This window comes from Rhinolophus ferrumequinum, chromosome 17 (assembly GCF_004115265.2).
Source record: "Rhinolophus ferrumequinum isolate MPI-CBG mRhiFer1 chromosome 17, mRhiFer1_v1.p, whole genome shotgun sequence".
Lineage (NCBI taxonomy): Eukaryota > Metazoa > Chordata > Mammalia > Chiroptera > Rhinolophidae > Rhinolophus > Rhinolophus ferrumequinum.
In genome coordinates this window covers 57,002,633-57,019,714 of record NC_046300.1, presented here as the reverse complement: position 1 = coordinate 57,019,714, position 17,082 = coordinate 57,002,633, and the positions used below count along the sequence as shown (strand labels likewise).

Sequence of the window (17,082 nt, the reverse complement as noted above, 5' to 3'; positions counted from 1 at the left end):
GGGGGAGGAAGTCACCATCTGCTGCTTTTGAATTAACCGATAACCGAGGAACAGGGATGGAGACAGTGCGACAGTCATCACATTAGATATTGATGCTGCTGAGTTTTGGGGTATCTTTGTTTGATCTTGGGATCCCCACTTCTCTACCCATTCTCCGGCGGACCAGATTGGAGAAAGGGCTGAGCAAACGAAAACCCATCTATTTCTCTTGTAGGCTCACCGCAGCAGAAAGTGTTTCTAGTTCTTGGAATTGAAGAATGTTCATTATAGCTTTTGCGGGGTAGGCAAGGGCGGGGATTTTACTTAAATAGTTGAGCTGCACAGTCGATACACAAATCTGATTCACTTTTATATTAATGAGTGGGCGTATGTAAATTACTGGACTCAGAGCTTACACAGGTGGGATAAACCCGCTGCCAAGCCCCACTGCCCCCACGCCCCAGGTGTGAAGAAGCCCGGGGAAGGGAGATAGACTCTTTCTTTACTGTACAGGATCTCGCCGACTTCCTGCTTAGTGAGACCTGGATTTAGCTTCTTCACTAACAAGAAGTCATCACTGGTTTGTCTATTTCTTCCTCCACCAAGAGCTTTTTGTCCCAGAGAGGTCGAGGCAATGAGAGCTGAGGATCAAGGAGGAAATTATCCACAAAGGGGAGGGGGTGGGGTGGGGGTGAGGAGGATGGGAAAGCGTTAGGGTCAGTACTGAAGCTCCGAGACTTTGGGGACGCTCGCGATCTCCCCCTTCCAGCCCTCTGCAGCCGCCCTTTACACCGCGGACACGGGAGAGTTAAGCCAATAAACACGTAAGCGCCGCTCCCTCCCCAATCGGCAAGATGCCTCTTCGGCTCTTGGCTGCATCGACAGCTTGCAACACTCGGCATCTTTTCTGGAGGCGCCTCCTTCAGCGGCTGCAGATGGCATCCGGCTGCGGGCTCGGGGCTCGCAATTGACTCTCCCCCTTGCCCACATCGGGTCCACGGACACACCTCTTCCTTCCCCTCCTCCCTTCGCGCTCCTGGGTCTGAGCCCAGCTCCGGATCGCCGGGCAAAAAAAGCAGCCGCGGCAGCCGAGGCTGAGCAGTAGCGCGCTCGCTCCCTTATTTGGGGAGAAGCGTCCCTCCGGGAGAGCCGACCCCCAGCTGCCTCCAGCGCCCCCCATCTTTTGCACCCCAAGCCAGGGGCTCCAGGGACCCCCCTCCCCAGGCGCCACCATGCTGGACCCTTCGTCCAGCGAAGAGGAATCGGATGAGATTGTGGAAGAGGAGAGCGGCAAAGAGGTTCTCGGCTCGGCCGCGTCCAGCACGCGCCTGTCTCCCAGCCGCACCAGCGAGGGCTCGGGCGGCGGCGCCGGGCTGGGGGGCGGCGGCGGTGCCGGCGCCGGGGCCGGGGTGGGCGCCGGCGGCGGTGGGGGCAGCGGCGCTAGCAGCGGCGGCGGGGCCGGGGGGCTGCAGCCCAGCAGCCGGGCTGGTGGCGGCCGGCCCTCCAGCCCCAGCCCGTCGGTGGTGAGCGAGAAGGAGAAGGAGGAGTTGGAGCGGTTGCAGAAGGAGGAGGAAGAGAGGAAGAAGAAGCTGCAGCTCTATGTGTTCGTAATGCGCTGCATCGCCTACCCCTTCAACGCCAAGCAGCCCACCGACATGGCTCGCCGGCAGCAGAAGGTAGGTGCGCCTGTGAGGCCCAGGCAGCAGCGCCGGGACCTCGCCAGTCGGGAGGGGCGAACAATGGTAGCTGGCGGCGCAGCTGGCGCGGAGGAACAGAAGGAGGAGGAGACCGCGCCCTGGGGATGGGGCTACGAGGCCCCCTCTCTGCGGCGGGGACCGGTAATCCGCCTGGAGCGCTGTGCCGCGCGCCCGGGCCTCCCTTCCTGGGAGCGCAGGGATGCAAGCAGGGCAGGTCCCGCTTAGTGACCCCGGAGGCTCGGGGAGTGACTTGCAGCCTACGCCGCCCAGAGAGGCCTTGCTTGTTTGCAGCGCTCCGGGCACTCTCCAGCGGCGGGCGGCTGCACTCAGCTCCGGGTCCGCCCTCCTGGGCGTGCGCTCCGCGGGCGGGGGCACCCCTCGGGTGGGGGCGCCGGTGTGGAGCCAGAGGAGCGCCTGGGAGCAGCGCTTGGCTCGCCGCGGCAGGCGGGAGAAAGCAAGCTCGAAAGGCGAAGCTTCCAGTCACGCTGCTAGGGCATCCTCCTCACCCCGTCCGGGTCAGCTGACAAGGTCGCCAAAGGGTCTTGGGGCACGCTCTCCTCTGCCCCTCCGATTCCCCTTCCCTTTCCTTACTGACCCCAGAGCAGGGGCACGCCCTCTGGCCCTTCAGCCCTCTACCTTCCTCCCTTTGACCCTCTTCTCTTCCCAAGGTGACTTCGCCGCCACCTTCTGGCTTTCCAAGGCCCTCAGAACCCTGCCGCTGCTGGCTTGATAAAGTGCAGCTGCAAAAAGCCTCGCAATTACAAGCATCAAAAGCTTTTTGTGTCTGAGGCTGGGGCAAGGCTGAGGCGGCTCCGAACCGCCTTTGATGTGAAAAAAAGCGCCTATTTCCATCAGTTGTTCTACAGCCAGAGAAAGGAGGGGGGTGGTTACAGCAGGATGAGGTTGGGTGGCAGTGGAGCGGGATCTGAGGAGAAAGGGTCAGGTACCCAGTTGGAGTGAGTTAGTGAAGAAAGTCAGCCTTCTGTTGTTTCCTGAGTGAATTCGCAGCAGCACTGGAGCTATCACAAACCCAGCGTAGGCCCCCGACGCGCGGTGTGAGAAGCGAGCTCTAACCCCATTAAGGTTGAGAGACCAGTCTCTTATAATAGTGAATTTCTCGGTTGCTGCCATTTAAGACCGAATTTTATGTTGCTGTAGTAGAGTGTGAGGTTTTCCTGTATTTATCCACCCTTATCATGAGTTAGCACAGATTCCTCTGTTTGTTTTGCTTACATATGTACACACACCACACAGCGCTGATGATTTATTTCGGCTATTACAAGCGTGGGTATCAGTTTTATTAAAAATAAAACTCATTTCCTGGTTGAGAAATAGCAGGTGGGCTACACACTCCATTCTCAACCCCTCATCAGTAAGTAGCCCCGTGCTTTTTTTTTTTCTTTTTTTTACCTCGTATTTTGGACTAGAGTAGAGCAAAAGTATCGTCAGAACAGTTAAAGAGTTTTGGATTTTCTTTTAAGGTTGGGTACTGGGTTCACACACAGGGCCTGATGTTTCAAGTTGCAGCTTGGAATTATTATAGTAATTGTGCCTTTATAGCAGGGGAAATTCCATCTTTAAAATCTATCCCGTTAATAAGAGCACCAACCAAAGATGTCCTATTCGTTTGGCAATGAAAACCGTTGTTATTAAAAACAAAGAACAAAAAAAAAAAAAAAGAAGTTTAAACTTCCCTTTATCAGTCAAAAGGCTCTAGAGCTCTGTCCTTTAAATAGACACTTAAATCAAACACTAGAATGGAGAGAAAAATTCATTCTCATTGAGATCCTCCCTGTTCTAAACAACCTGAGAAAGATTATCATGATGTTTTGAGGGGCCAGTAGGTTCTGTTTTTACACATGACCTTAACGTCACAGACTATAGGACAGATTGATAACAGTGGCATTTGGTCACACTATTTTTAGTTATTGCAGCAAATTAGTGCTAAATACATATCCCAGCAAAGCTGCCTCAGGGCTTTTGGCTATACTAGGAAGCTAACTATCTCTTTATTACAGAAGAAAACAAGCTTTTCCTTTACTATATCTTTAAGCTTTTAGTATCTTTCTGAAAAAGGATGCTTTGCTATTTTTCTCCAAGTAGAAAGCTTGGAAGTTTGATTAAAAAAAAAAAAAAGCCATTATTGAAAGTAGCTAAACAGTTCGCATAATCATTGTGGTAAAATTTAAAGCCAACAAGTAAGATTGATGAATTAAAATTAGTCTTGGAGAAATACAAACCAATTGTAAACTAAACATGGGTGGGCCGTAGAATAAAAATGGATGAACCAGAAAAAGCTAGAAAAAATGATGCAGAGAAAGGCAATAGAGTGACATGCTTGGAGAAAAAAAAGCTGCCTATGAAAAAGAATTGCTGAATTGGGGAAAAGAAGAGATTATATTGTCAAATCATCACACTGTATGCTTTAAACTTAGCACAGATTCCTCTGTTTGTTTTGCTTACATATGTACTATGTTGATTATATCTTAATAAAGCGAGGGGTAAAACAAGATCATATGGTACTGCATATAATACACGTTTTGAAACCAAATAGTCTATTCGTAATACTGACTACTGTTTTTCAGGTTCTTATTATGTGCAAGGTACTTCACTTACATAATTTTTTAAAAAATAGACATTATTTTTCAGAACAGTTTTAAATTTACTAAAAAGTTGAGAAAATGATAGCGTTCCCATGTACTCCTCACCCAGTTTTCCTCTATTATTAATATCTTACTGTAATATGATACATCTGTTACAATTAAAGAACCCATATTGATAACATTATTAACTAAAATATATAATTTATTCAAATTTCCTTAGTTTTTACCTAAATTCCTTTTTTTCTGTTCTTATATCATTTTAAATCCTCCTAATAGCCCTAACAATGTAGGAATTACCATCTTCACATTGATAAGAGAAAACAAATTCAGAGAGATTTTGTAGTTTGTCTAAAGCTCTTACGCAGAGAGGTAAAAGAGTAGGGACTGAGTTGAGTCATGGGCATTCTGATTCCAAATCTTATCTTCTTAATATGCAACACTGACCAGGAATAGTCTAAAGTAAAAAGTAGAATCTTAGTATCTGACAGCATGTCAAGTGTATTTTTTTGCCCAGGGTTATTTAAATTTGAGTTGAGAGAGGCCTGCCCCTCTCCTATCAAATAGAGCAGTCCATATATATATATATATATATATACACACACACACATATATATATAGCTTGGTACTATCCAAAGTTTCAGGCATCCACTGGGGGTCTTAGAAACAGTCTAACACCCCCCAGTGGATGCCTGAAACCTTGGATAGTACCATAATATACATATATTATGTTTTACCTGTATATACATACATGTAAAATTTAATTTATGAATTTGGCACAGTAAGAGATTAAAAAGTAACTAATCATAAATAGAACAATTATAATAATATACTATAATAAAAGTTATGTGAATGGCTTTGAGGCCATTATTAAGTAAAATAAGGAGTACTTGAACATAAGCACCATGATACCGAGACAGCCAATCTGATAACAGAGGCAGCTACTACTGAGTGACTCACGGGCAGGGAACATATACAGCTTGGATACATTGGACAAAGGGATGATTCATGTCCCTGGCAAGATAGTGCAAGATTTCACCACAATACTCAGAACGATGCACAACATAAAACTTATGAATTGTTTGGTTCTGGACTTTTTCATTTAATGTTTTTAGACCATGGTTGACCATGGGTAACTGAAACCGCAGATAAATGGGGACTACTACAGTCAATATGGGCAAAATATATATTTAGGTACTAACTTCATAAAGCATATGAAGGAGAAAGATGGGTTGTTAGCTGGTAAAGAACACCAAACTGTTGTCAGTCTTTCTATGTGGTTCTGGCTGGGGAAAAAAAAAAAAGTACTTTAGCTCAGAAGAACAGTTGGGAAGGAGCAGAGGGCAAAGGTGCCATTGTTGGATAATTCTGATAGTTAATTACTTTGGTTTCACTTTTACTGGAAAAAAGAGTGGCTGGCCATTCCAACAATTTCCCCAGAAAAGAAGAGACTTGAAACAGAATATGTGGAAACATAGTTCATCATTTATAGGTATATTTTTTCTTATACTACTGTGAATCTAAATATAGCATTCTGGTAATGATAATTTATGACCCAAAATCTGGCCATCATACTGACACAATGTGTGTTTAAGCAGCTCATAAATGACAATTTGAAGAACAGTTCTGTGCTTTGTATTTTTCTTATTTTGTCAGAATGGTAGAGTGAATACCTAGAAGTTGGCATGGCAAAGCTACACCATATGTTCCTGAATTATGTAGTAACGGTGATGGCTGGCTACCTCATGTGAACCAGCTACTCAGAGATGGTACTGAGGGAGCGTAGAAGCAGGCACTGTAAACCATTGTGTGCTATCTAGATTGACATGACCAATTTTTTAAAATTGGCTGGGAATTATTCATAATGCCTGGGTTACAAAAGTCCAAAATGAGTGTTGTGTGCATATGTAGGTGTGTCTACATGTGAGTCTGTGTGTGTACATATGTATATGATGAGTAAAGGGGCAATCCTAAAACTGTGTTTATTCTATACGAACTCTCATTTCATTCAAGAGGATTTTATAACTAGGCCAAACGTGCAGTAAATTCAAGCTGCTCACTTCCATGTGATTCAGCTTATATCTTGCCATGAAATTATGGTTAACGTTGAGTCACTGTTAGCCAGAGAAATTCCATCTTTATTAATTTACTTATTTGACTTTGTTAGTTGGTTATGGCTCAAAAGCCTATACCTTTCATAAAATTTAAGACCTACCGCTGGTTAACCACATATGTATATGAGTATGTGTATTTTAAATCAATAATAGTCATTCATCCATTTGAGTTAGCTCCACTACTCAAAATTCTTAAGGGTTGCTTTGTCAATGCAATGTATTTGATTTGCATTTTAAAAAATAAATATTCTAAATTTTTGAGAGAATTAAATGACTATGACACCAGATTCCTTTAAAAAGAATTATGTGTTTCTCTCTTTATCAGGGAAAGAATTGCATTCTTTAAATATAATTTTTGCCAGCCCCCCACCCCCAATCTCGGTGCAATGGGCAGGAACTCTTATGCACTGGTATTAGCAGAGACATTCTAAAGATTTGAAATACCAAAAAAGTAATGAGTGGTTCTTGCCTCATTACACACGTAGAATAGACTTATGCTTCTCTAAAACTGAACTGAAGAACAAAGGAAATTAAATATTTCATTCCAAAAGAATTGTACTGTGTAAAGTGATAAAAGTCAGATGATTCAGAGATCTTACCCTGCACGAGTAAATTTAATACACAATTGTAGACTATCACATGAAAATATCAATATTCATGATTTGGGGCCCAGTACATATACAACTTAAGCTGGAATGATCAGGAGAGTTCTACTAACTTAGAACTAAGTTCTAAATGAATGATTAGTTACTCATTGTACCAAGCACTCTCCCACGGCAGAACAAGAAGATACCTATGAGACAGTCTCCTTAACTGGGAAGCTATGTTCTAGTTTCAAAATAGCATCCATACATGTCAAATAAGTTGAGAATAAGAAAGGGTTTAATTATAAGATGTTGATTACAAATACGAAAGTAGTGGAGGGAGAGAAAGAGATGCATGCACAAGATTGGATACAATAGTGGGGAAAATATTCACAGAGGAAGTCGGATCTTAAAGAATTTGTATGATTTGTGTAAGCATACGGAAAAACAAGTGTTCCATTCTGGAGAAGAGCATAAGGTAGCAGGAATGTGAAAAGGAGTCATTGTTTGTGGGACACCATTAGTCAGATTCTTTAGTCTGACACCAAGTGACAGAAACCCCACTTAAATCAAAAGGAAATAAGGGGGAGAGGAAAAATTTATTAGTGCATGAATTGAAAAATCAAATACAGACGTGGCTGCAGGAATGGCTGGATCCAGGAGTTCAAATGACTTCATGGACAGAATGAAGAAAGCTGGCTGATGATGGGAAAGGATATGTGTTGAAACCTGTGTTTGAGCTCAAACTCTCCTCCACTTGATTGTAAATGAGTTTTCTTCTGTCTCTGGGGTAATACCTTCATCTGTCATATACAGAGAGGAATGGGGAAGCTTCAAATATTTTCTAATGTCCCCTTTCTATAAAATAGTTGGTAGCTTTTTTCTGCACAATGAGCTTACTCATTATCAAGACTTCTAATTTCATTCAAACTTGTATTTGGTATGTTTTTACATTACAAAATAAGGCATCGTCTTCAAAGAATCTGAGGTGGTTACAGATGAAGTTCAAATTCACTTTGTCCAACTATCTGAGTTCTCAGACAAGGACGTGAGATCTTAAATGGTTACAAGACTATAAACTACATGAGAGATTGTAAACTGTGGCCTCTGGTCTGAAAGTGACCCACAAATGTATTTTGTTTTTTCTACATTGAATTTTTCAGTTTTTAAAGTTAGTTTTTGGCATTTAAAACTATCAAGATATGTCACATAAAAAAAAAATCTGTTTCTGTCTTCTCTTATAATTGGAAGATGGAGCAAAGCTGAGCCTGAGATTTTATGAGTTTGCAAAAAGCAATAGGAATAAGACTATCAAGCCATCACTTAAACAATGGAAACTTGATCACTTCTAACTGAAACTACGCTTGTTCTAAGAGGGACACCACGTATATCTGGATGTTAGGACCGTCTGGTTCTTGTCCACACCATGTCTTCTTGCCATTGCTACACAGATGCTGATGGTGTGACTGTAGCCCCTGTAAGGCATCCAGAAAAAAAGAATCTGGACTTGGGAACTCTACGTTCCCTGTCTCTGGCAACCGTTTCCCTGTTAGGATCAGATTTATTGTTTCTGCAGAATCAGGTGGTTGATGATCGGAATTACCTTGTTATTTTTCTTCATTTGTCAGTTGAAGCATGCGGTAGAATTACTTCTCCATCATTAGCAGTCAAAGAGAGGGGAATGAAGTCAGTCAAGGGGTTTGAAGTCTGGTCTTTGTTTTTGACAAATGATGGACAATAAAGAACTACTGTGAAGAGCACAGACTCTGAAACTTGAATGCCTGGGTTTGTTTCCTGGCTGTCCCCCGAACTGGCAGTGTGATTTGAGGCAACTTATTTAACCTCACTGTGACTCAGTTTACAAAATGGGGATAGTAGTGGTATCTCCATCTTTGGGTACTTGTGAAAATTAAGTAAGATAATAAAGTGGCACTCTTAGATCACTGTCTGGCCTGTGATAAGTGCTGTATAAGTGTCACATCTAGCTATTGCTAAGATGGTATGTACAATGTTGTTTTATTTTTATCAGAGAAAGGACTGAAAAAGTTAATATATTTAAAGTACTGACCATAGCAAGCCTTATTTACTATTGCTATCATCATTGTGACCGTCAGCATTAACATGATAAGCAGACCTTGAAGGCAGTGGTTATGATTATAGCATTGTCTGCAAAACACATGTGATAGAAGGTACAACACACCCCTATTCCTCTTTTGTTGAGGCACTTCACTAACTCTGCAGGTCATTAGTCTCTGGTTCAAATCCCAGGTCAATTTTGTGAACTTGGCCATATTATTCAATCTCTGTAAGTCTTGGTTTCCTCATCTGTAATATGGGAGAAAATAATGTTGAGGATTATAAGGAAAAAAGCACGTTAATTGCTGACAAGTCCTTACTTAATAAGGGGTAAATTTTGAGCAAATATTATCAGTAACAGTAATAATAGTATTACTGTTATTATTAAAAAAATAGTATCATTTTTGTCCACCAAATGCCTTCATGTTGTTTTATATTACAGCACTTTTTCTCATGTTGCTTCTTATTTTAGAACACATTTCTCACCTTTATTCACCTGACTTGCTCTTGTTCATTCTTTAATTAACTCAGGTGTTATCTCTTTCAAGAAATCTTACCCAAACCTTTCTGTTGGGCTAAATGCTCCCATAATCCCTAGTCTGTTTCCACATTATCTCCTATACATTATGTTAAATTACCTTTTATGAGTGTGCCTCTTTTCCACTAGACTGTAAGAACCTCAAAGACAGGGGCCACATTTCACTCGTCTTTGATTCTCCGTCTCTCGAAACAGTGCCTGGCACATAGTAAGTGCTTGTAAACATTCAGACTGTTGAAACTCTGCACTGATGCTTTATTTTCCAAGGAGTTGCTAAGGAGAGAAAGTGAAGGAATCTTAAACACAGTCTCCTTCCATTATAGAAACACAACTTATTTACTTTTATAAAAGCTTCTCAGTGGAAAACATGAAGGCTAAACCAATTACTAAGTGATTTCCAAATTATTTATGTTGCAGAAACATACCATTGATCACCTTCCAACTTAGCTTGTTTATACCAACAATTGACCAATTTCCAAATTCATTATAGAGAAAAGTGTCCTTTAAAAACCATTAGCAATTATAAATTTCTTGCAATGGCTGAATCTCAATTTAATTTGAATCACTATAGTGCACATTTAAGTGGCCAAACACTAAGTCAGAAAGAGCCAAGATGCAAACAAAATCTCCTTATTGGATATATGTTCTTCAGTATGTTTTATTTGATTGAGCTATTTCTGAGGGGGAAAATGAATAGGCAGTCACAGCATTATAGTGAAAGTTAGGCTGTTTAAAATATTATCAGTCTCATTGTTGCCAACATTATAGAATAGAATCTGTAAGTTCTGTATACTTAGACATACGTAAATATGCTGCTTTTCTCTCGTTTTATTCTCTTATGTAATATTGGCACTATTTTCTCTCTTCTTGTATGCTGTCCTTACAAACAAAGCCCTTTAAAGGTATAGTTATTTATATTTATATGAACATTTACATGACTATAAATGAATAATAACTATAGCAATGTTGATAGTGGGTGTGGTAATAAGAATATGACGGGTGTGAAATATCTATAAAAATGTAAAACCACTTAGGTATGGATTTTTGTGATGCCTTTCACTAGTCAAAGGGAGAATTTCCTTTGCTAAGCCATTCCTTTCATTTTAACAAGCAGGGGAAACACTGAGAACTTTAAAAAATTGAATTATCAAGCCTCCGAGTGTTCCATGTTTCCCAGCTACCATTCTAAAATTGAGAGACATGGAGTAAACTAGTAATGTATGGATAATGTGTGGATAATGAAGCTGATAATGATCATTGGTAATGTATTATATAACAGCCTATGGGAGAAAAGTATCAACCTGTCATGTGGTGTTTCGCAGGAGCACATCTGTGCAGTAGGAAAGTTTGGAGATACGTTGAAGTTAACTTTTTCAGAGATCGTTCCTAAGTGTGGTAGGAGCAGATGATAAGTGACAAAACTTCCAGCGGCTATAGTGCTTTAAAAAAGACAATGGGATTTTGACAAACATGCAGAGTGGTACAGAGAAGCTACTGTGCCACTTAGAAAAGCATTGAAAATTCTTGCAAATAATTATGCCTTCTGTTGCCCATGCAGAAAAACAGCCTTTTGGTGTGGATGGTAGGCATCGAGTTGTTTAAGCAAATGAGTTAAAACATATCTTGAACATCTACTTTGGTGATTTTTCTGACAAGTACAGCAACTGTTGTCTATAAGGCGGCGTGTCATAACATACTGTGTTCAAAACATTTCTTGGGGGCTATTCCATATTCAATTTTTGTTTGCTACACATCGTCAGACAACATTGTTCTGAGCTGCTTATACATATAAGAAACTCTAAATCCTGTAGGCAAAATACACAAAGACATTTTAGACAGCGTTCCCGATCAATCTGGCTGAGAAGTTGAGGTGCACCAATGCATACTATAAAGCTGAGCATACCTTATACTGTAAAGCTAGTAATGGTGAGTGTCTGAACCTTAAATATTGGTGTTCTTCAGGTCTCCATCTCTCTATCCTTGGCTATTGTTATGGGTTGATTGTGTCCCCTCAGAATCCATGCTTCTAAGTCCTAACCCCCAGTACTTCAGAATGTGACTTTATATGGAAACAAGTTCTTTGCAGATGTAATTAGTTAATGAGGTTGTTAGGATGGAGCCTAACCCATTATGACTGGTGTTCTTATTGAAAAGGGAAATTTGGACATAGAGATGCACACAGGGAGAATTCCATGTAAAGAGGAAGGCAGACGTTGGGGTGATGCTTCTACAAGCAAGGACCACCAAAGATTGTCAGAAAACCACCAGAAGCTAGGGGAGAGGCATGGAATATATTCTTCCTCACAACCCTCCGAAGGAACAGACCCTACCAGTACTTTAAATTTCTAGGCTCCAGACCTGTAAGACAATAAATTTCTGTTGTTTGCGTCACCTGGTTTGTGGTGTTTTGTTGCAGCAGCCCTAGCACTCTGATACAGTCCTCTTCTCATCTCTATACCATCTCTCAGCAACCTCACCACTAAATAATAGTTGTAGCTACTAACATCTCTGCACTTTCCATTTTCAAACCTTTATGTCCAGCATAGACCTCTCACCAGCTCTCACAACCATCCATCTAGCCATTTACATCAGTGCTGCTGAGGGTGTGATCTCAGTCCGGTCCAAGTTGGTGAACTCTGTCATGGGCCTACAACGAGGCAAAGAACTTAAACTCAAATGCAAATCAACTTGCTAGTGTCTTCAAGAAAGTCTTGCTACAAAAAATTGTCAGTTGCCTTGAACAGCTTAGTGATGAAGTTGCTGTAATTTCTAGTACTAGAACTTTCTCTTGGTGAAGACCAATAAAAAGCCATTCACAGATGGCAGAGGTCTATAGACTACACCTGAAAGAGCGACACCTGAAAGAGCGTTGACCTCCTTGACGTCTCCCCTGGGGTGTCCTCAGACCACTCGACAATAGGATTCCTTACCAAGGCTCTTTCCCATTTTCTAACTCAGTGAAGACAAATTTATTTTCTTCAGTTCTGGAGTATAGTTCTGGTGCTACTATATAACCAAGGCAGAGAAGCCCAACTCAAACTGCAAATCTTTGCATTGGTCATCCTCGCCACCAAAGGATTCACGTGTCCTGTTGACGTTCCTGCTGAGAAAATTTGCATCTTTTTCTCTTCTTCTTCATCTTCATCACTGGTGCCCTGCTTTGAGTCTTTGTGATTGCTTACATGCACTTTTTTTAAATATAAATTTTATTGGGGAATGTTGGGGGATAGTGTGTTTCTCCAGGACCCATCAGCTTCAAGTCATTGTCCTTCAATCTAGTCGTGGAGGGCACAGCTCAGCTCCAAGTCCAGTCTCGATTTTCAATCTTTAGTTGCAGGGGGCACAACCCACCATCCCATGCAGGAATTGAACCGGCAACCTTGTTGTTGAGAGCTCACTCTCTAACCAACTGAGCCATCTGGCCACCCCTGATTACATGGACTTTTGCAGTAACCTGCTAACTGTTCTCTCTGCCTCCTTTCTTGACCACATTCCGTCCACCTTCCATGGTGATCATTCTGAAGCAAAACTCCAATCATGACCTTTCTCTGCTCAGGATTCTTATGTAGCTTTTTGTTGCATTCACAGGACGAACTCTAAACTCATTTGCATGGCATATCTGTGTCCTCCCTCCCTCCTGCAGTCCTGCACTCACCCTTCGCTGCAGCCCCTTAAACCACCTAACATACCTGCCCTGTTGTATGCTTTTTTGTGCCTCAGTGTCTTTGCATATGCTGTTCCTCCTGCTTGAAAAACCCTTCCCACCTTGCTTCCATCACTCTCCAAGGTAGATAATAGCAACCAGTCATTACAAATAACAGGAATAAATAATGAATACTGCAAGTTTACTCTATATAGCCACCGTTCTATAAATTTCTAAGTCTTATTTAATTCTTACAGTAACTCTATAACACAAAGTTATCATGTTACTAAAAATCTCAGTCCTACAGATGAGGAAACCAAGAGGCAAAGCAGCTAAACTTGCCGTGGTTGTACATTTAGGAAGTGGTAGAGCTGGGTTGGGGCCCAGGCAGTCGGCTTCTAGCCTGCACTCTTAACCATGTGCCATACTAACTACACCAGAGGATGAACACACCTGAGTTCACTGTATACCTGTTTCTTTCTTCTGACTCACAGAGATGATTTCATCTCGTATTCCCTGGTACCTGGTAGATATATAGTACATATACCTAGTACATATAGTACATATACTTAGTATGTGCTCAAAACATAGTTGATACATGAGTTCACGATTGTTGAATTCATGACTATTTAGAGAACAATAATGAATAGTACTCACCATTTATAGCACGTTCATGAAGATGTTCTCATTTCTTCTTTAAAACAACCTTTTTGAATAGGTGAGGCATGTACTCTAAATCTGTCTCGGAGCAGGTGAAAGTGAGAGCCACAGAGGTCCCACTGGCCAGAACTGTAGAATACCAACCTGGGCCCCTGAGTGCATGCAGGGCTCTTCCCAGTGTGCTCTGATTCGCACTAAGGATGGCCAGGTCATTGCAGACTTTTGAAGGTCATAGTGACTCAAACTTTCAGAAGGTCCACCTCACCTCATAGCAAACATCTTAAAATGTTCCCCGCACTCCACGTCACTATCTTTTTTATTATGAAAAAACTTGAAAAGATTTTTTCAATATTATTTTTGAAACTATTCACCTACGTAACTTGGTTAATAAATGTCTATGGTTTCTCAGGAATCATGGTGTATTCACAGGCATGCTTGCCAAATGAAAAAAAAAATCTTATCAATTGTTTTCAATCGTGATATTTTATGAGTACTGAATTTAGCAATTAATGAAAGTGACACGTTTGGAAGTCATTTAATTGAACATTTATTAATTTCAATTTTCCATTTTTAGTTTTCCATTTGGGAGATAATACATTTTACTTAAAATCTGGGAATTTTTTTATTTAGACCCCTGGAAAGTTTCAAGTCTCTGGTCATCATGCCTGTGTTGCTTATGCCTTTGACCAGGCTTCACGGAAGAAGTGGCATTTGAATTAAACCTCAAAATGACTGATAAGATCAAAGGATAGGGATGTGATGTATTTTGAGGGGAAGAAAGATACTTTCATGTATTCAGAGATGAGACAATGCAACGCAAGTCTAAGGACTTCTGAACAAAAACAATTGTATAATGTTGTATACAATTGTATAATGATATTGCAGATAAAAGAAGTGGGAACAAAGGTTAGTTCATGATTGTGGTTGCCCTTCAACACCAGAGTGAAGGGGTTGGGCCGAAGGGGTGGGAGATTTTATCTTGTAGGCAATAGGGAACCACTGAAGAATTCTGAGCAGAGCAGTGACATAACCAGTATAGTGTTATAAGAAGATAAATCTAAGTGAAGTATGAGGAGGGAATGGAGAAGGGAGAGAAAGGAGTGTAAATATCTTCACATTGTGAAAAAAAGGTCACGATTATGTCTGAATGTTTTATCCAGCACAGATAATCTTTATAGTTTTGTGGGGGTATTTGTGGAAAATCTCAGAAAATTAATGCCTATATGTAGAAGTGTCTTGAATTAGTATTTCAAAGACATTTCATTAGAATAATTGTTGATCCTTGTTTTCATTTTATTAGAGTAATTTTTATGTATTTGTCATAATGTGCAGGATATAAGTTTTCATTTCTCTCATTACAAATATTAAAAATATGAAGCAATGTGCCTGCCCTCTAAATTATATTTAATTTCAGTGACCAATATTCTGATACCTTCCTGTGCAGGTGCAAAAGCATTCCTGCATAACATTGTGGAGAACATAAGGTCTCTTGGACAGAGATTATAGAATCAGACCTGGTGTAATTTCAGAAATACTACATGGGATTCCATTTCAGGTTCCAGCGGACCTAGCGGACCAGATGAAGCGTAATCTAGGCCCAAGAGGAAATGAACCCCAAGATAAGCCCGGGGTTGTATCGAGCTCACAGGAGGACAGAGGAGGAAGCCTGGGTTGTGGTATAGGAGTGGGATCTGAAGAGAAATTTCAAAGAGTGTCCAATCAGACCAGAAGAGAATCCCGGACTTGTTGCTACCACTGTATAATTCCATCACCAAAACTGACCTAGGTTTGCATAAAAACCTGGCGTGGGGGAGGCACATTTATATTCCCTGCCCTTCCTCACTCAGGAAGGAAGATTTTGATCTTGGTGGTAAGATTCGAGAAAAGTTATCAGGCCACATTTATTAATGGTCAGAGTTACATCAAATGGGAAGCGTAAGGCTCCCCATAGTTTCTCTGTTCTTTCACATTCTTGGGTGCCATTGTCTTTTCTATCTTTCATTTTTTAATAGAAATGGTAAGATTTGGATGTGGGCATAGGGGTAGAGAAAGGTTATGTGCTCCAGCCCAGTCTTCCAAAGTTCTAATAAAGAGGGATTTCATTTTCCATTTGTCATTGGTATCTGTGTGTGTAGCTCTCCTGAGAAGATAGGTGACTTCTGATTTAAAACAAGATTCAGGTATTCCTCAGTCAGCATGTCTTTACACCAGCTTAAAAGCTTCAGAACACCACCTGAGTTACCAGAGGTCTACAGTCCACTTCCTGGAGGAGGTTGCATTGCAGCTGAGGAATAGGTAGTATTTGAACCTGGAGAGGCAGGAGAATAGGTATCTAGGGACAGCATGAGCAAAGACACAGAAGCCACACAAAGCTAGAACAAAGAGCACTTACAAGGCATAAGATTAGAAAGGTAGGTTGGAACCAGGTAGTGGTAAACTGACTTCTACTAGACTTTGTCAGTTGTTCTTTGTTTGTTAAGAGCCTTTGAAAATGACCTATACCTCTGAGTAGCCCTGATGGAAATACCACCAAACTGAGGCATAGGGCCTGCCAAAGATAATGCAACCATCTGAGCAATTGCCAAATGGTTTTGCCAGAGGGTGTGATTGTTCTTGACCTTGTGTTGAAGTGATTTGTTTTCCCATAAGCCACTATGAGGCTTCAAAATATCCAAAGAATATTGTCAACACAAGCAGAAAGTCTTATTTGCAAAGCAATGCTTTGCCCCGGCATTATTTGCAGGGCCATAGGTAGAAACAACTACCTATGAGCTTTGACAATTTGCCAGCCTTCCTGTTTGCCCAGCAATGGAGAAAAGAAAAGGATTTCTTTCTACTATCTGCTTTCCACAGGCAGCCTATGTACTGCTGTGTATTATGAGTCAGCATTATAGACCTTCAAAGTGGACAGATGCTGGTTAAGATTTGTACTTGTTTGAATTAATCAGAACTACCTACCCGACCCCTCCCCCCGAAGGAGCAGTTCTAAACAACTGGGAATCTGTCATTTAGTACAAAGAGCTTTCAGTACTTTCCCCTCGATTTCTATATGCTGAGAGCTCAAAAGCTGTCTTTTAATCAATATTCAATTAAGACTTGTGTGGGAAGGCCCTGTTGAGCTCTTCCAGAGACGCGCAATGCAGTCACTTGCTCTGTCCTCCATTTGCCTGTGTGCAGAAAACAAGCCATCA

General features: G+C 41.5%; 1 protein-coding gene across 1 annotated transcript in view; it reads left to right on the top strand.

Annotated features, from left to right (window-relative positions):
- Positions 1-816: 816 nt before the first annotated feature.
- Positions 817-17,082, top strand: part of CADPS (calcium dependent secretion activator) — a 461,279-nt gene continuing 445,013 nt past the window's right edge. Inside the window, 1 exon segment of the mRNA XM_033131706.1 lies at positions 817-1,655. Within this exon segment, the coding sequence (XP_032987597.1) occupies positions 1,212-1,655 (444 nt within the window). The 5' untranslated portion in view covers positions 817-1,211.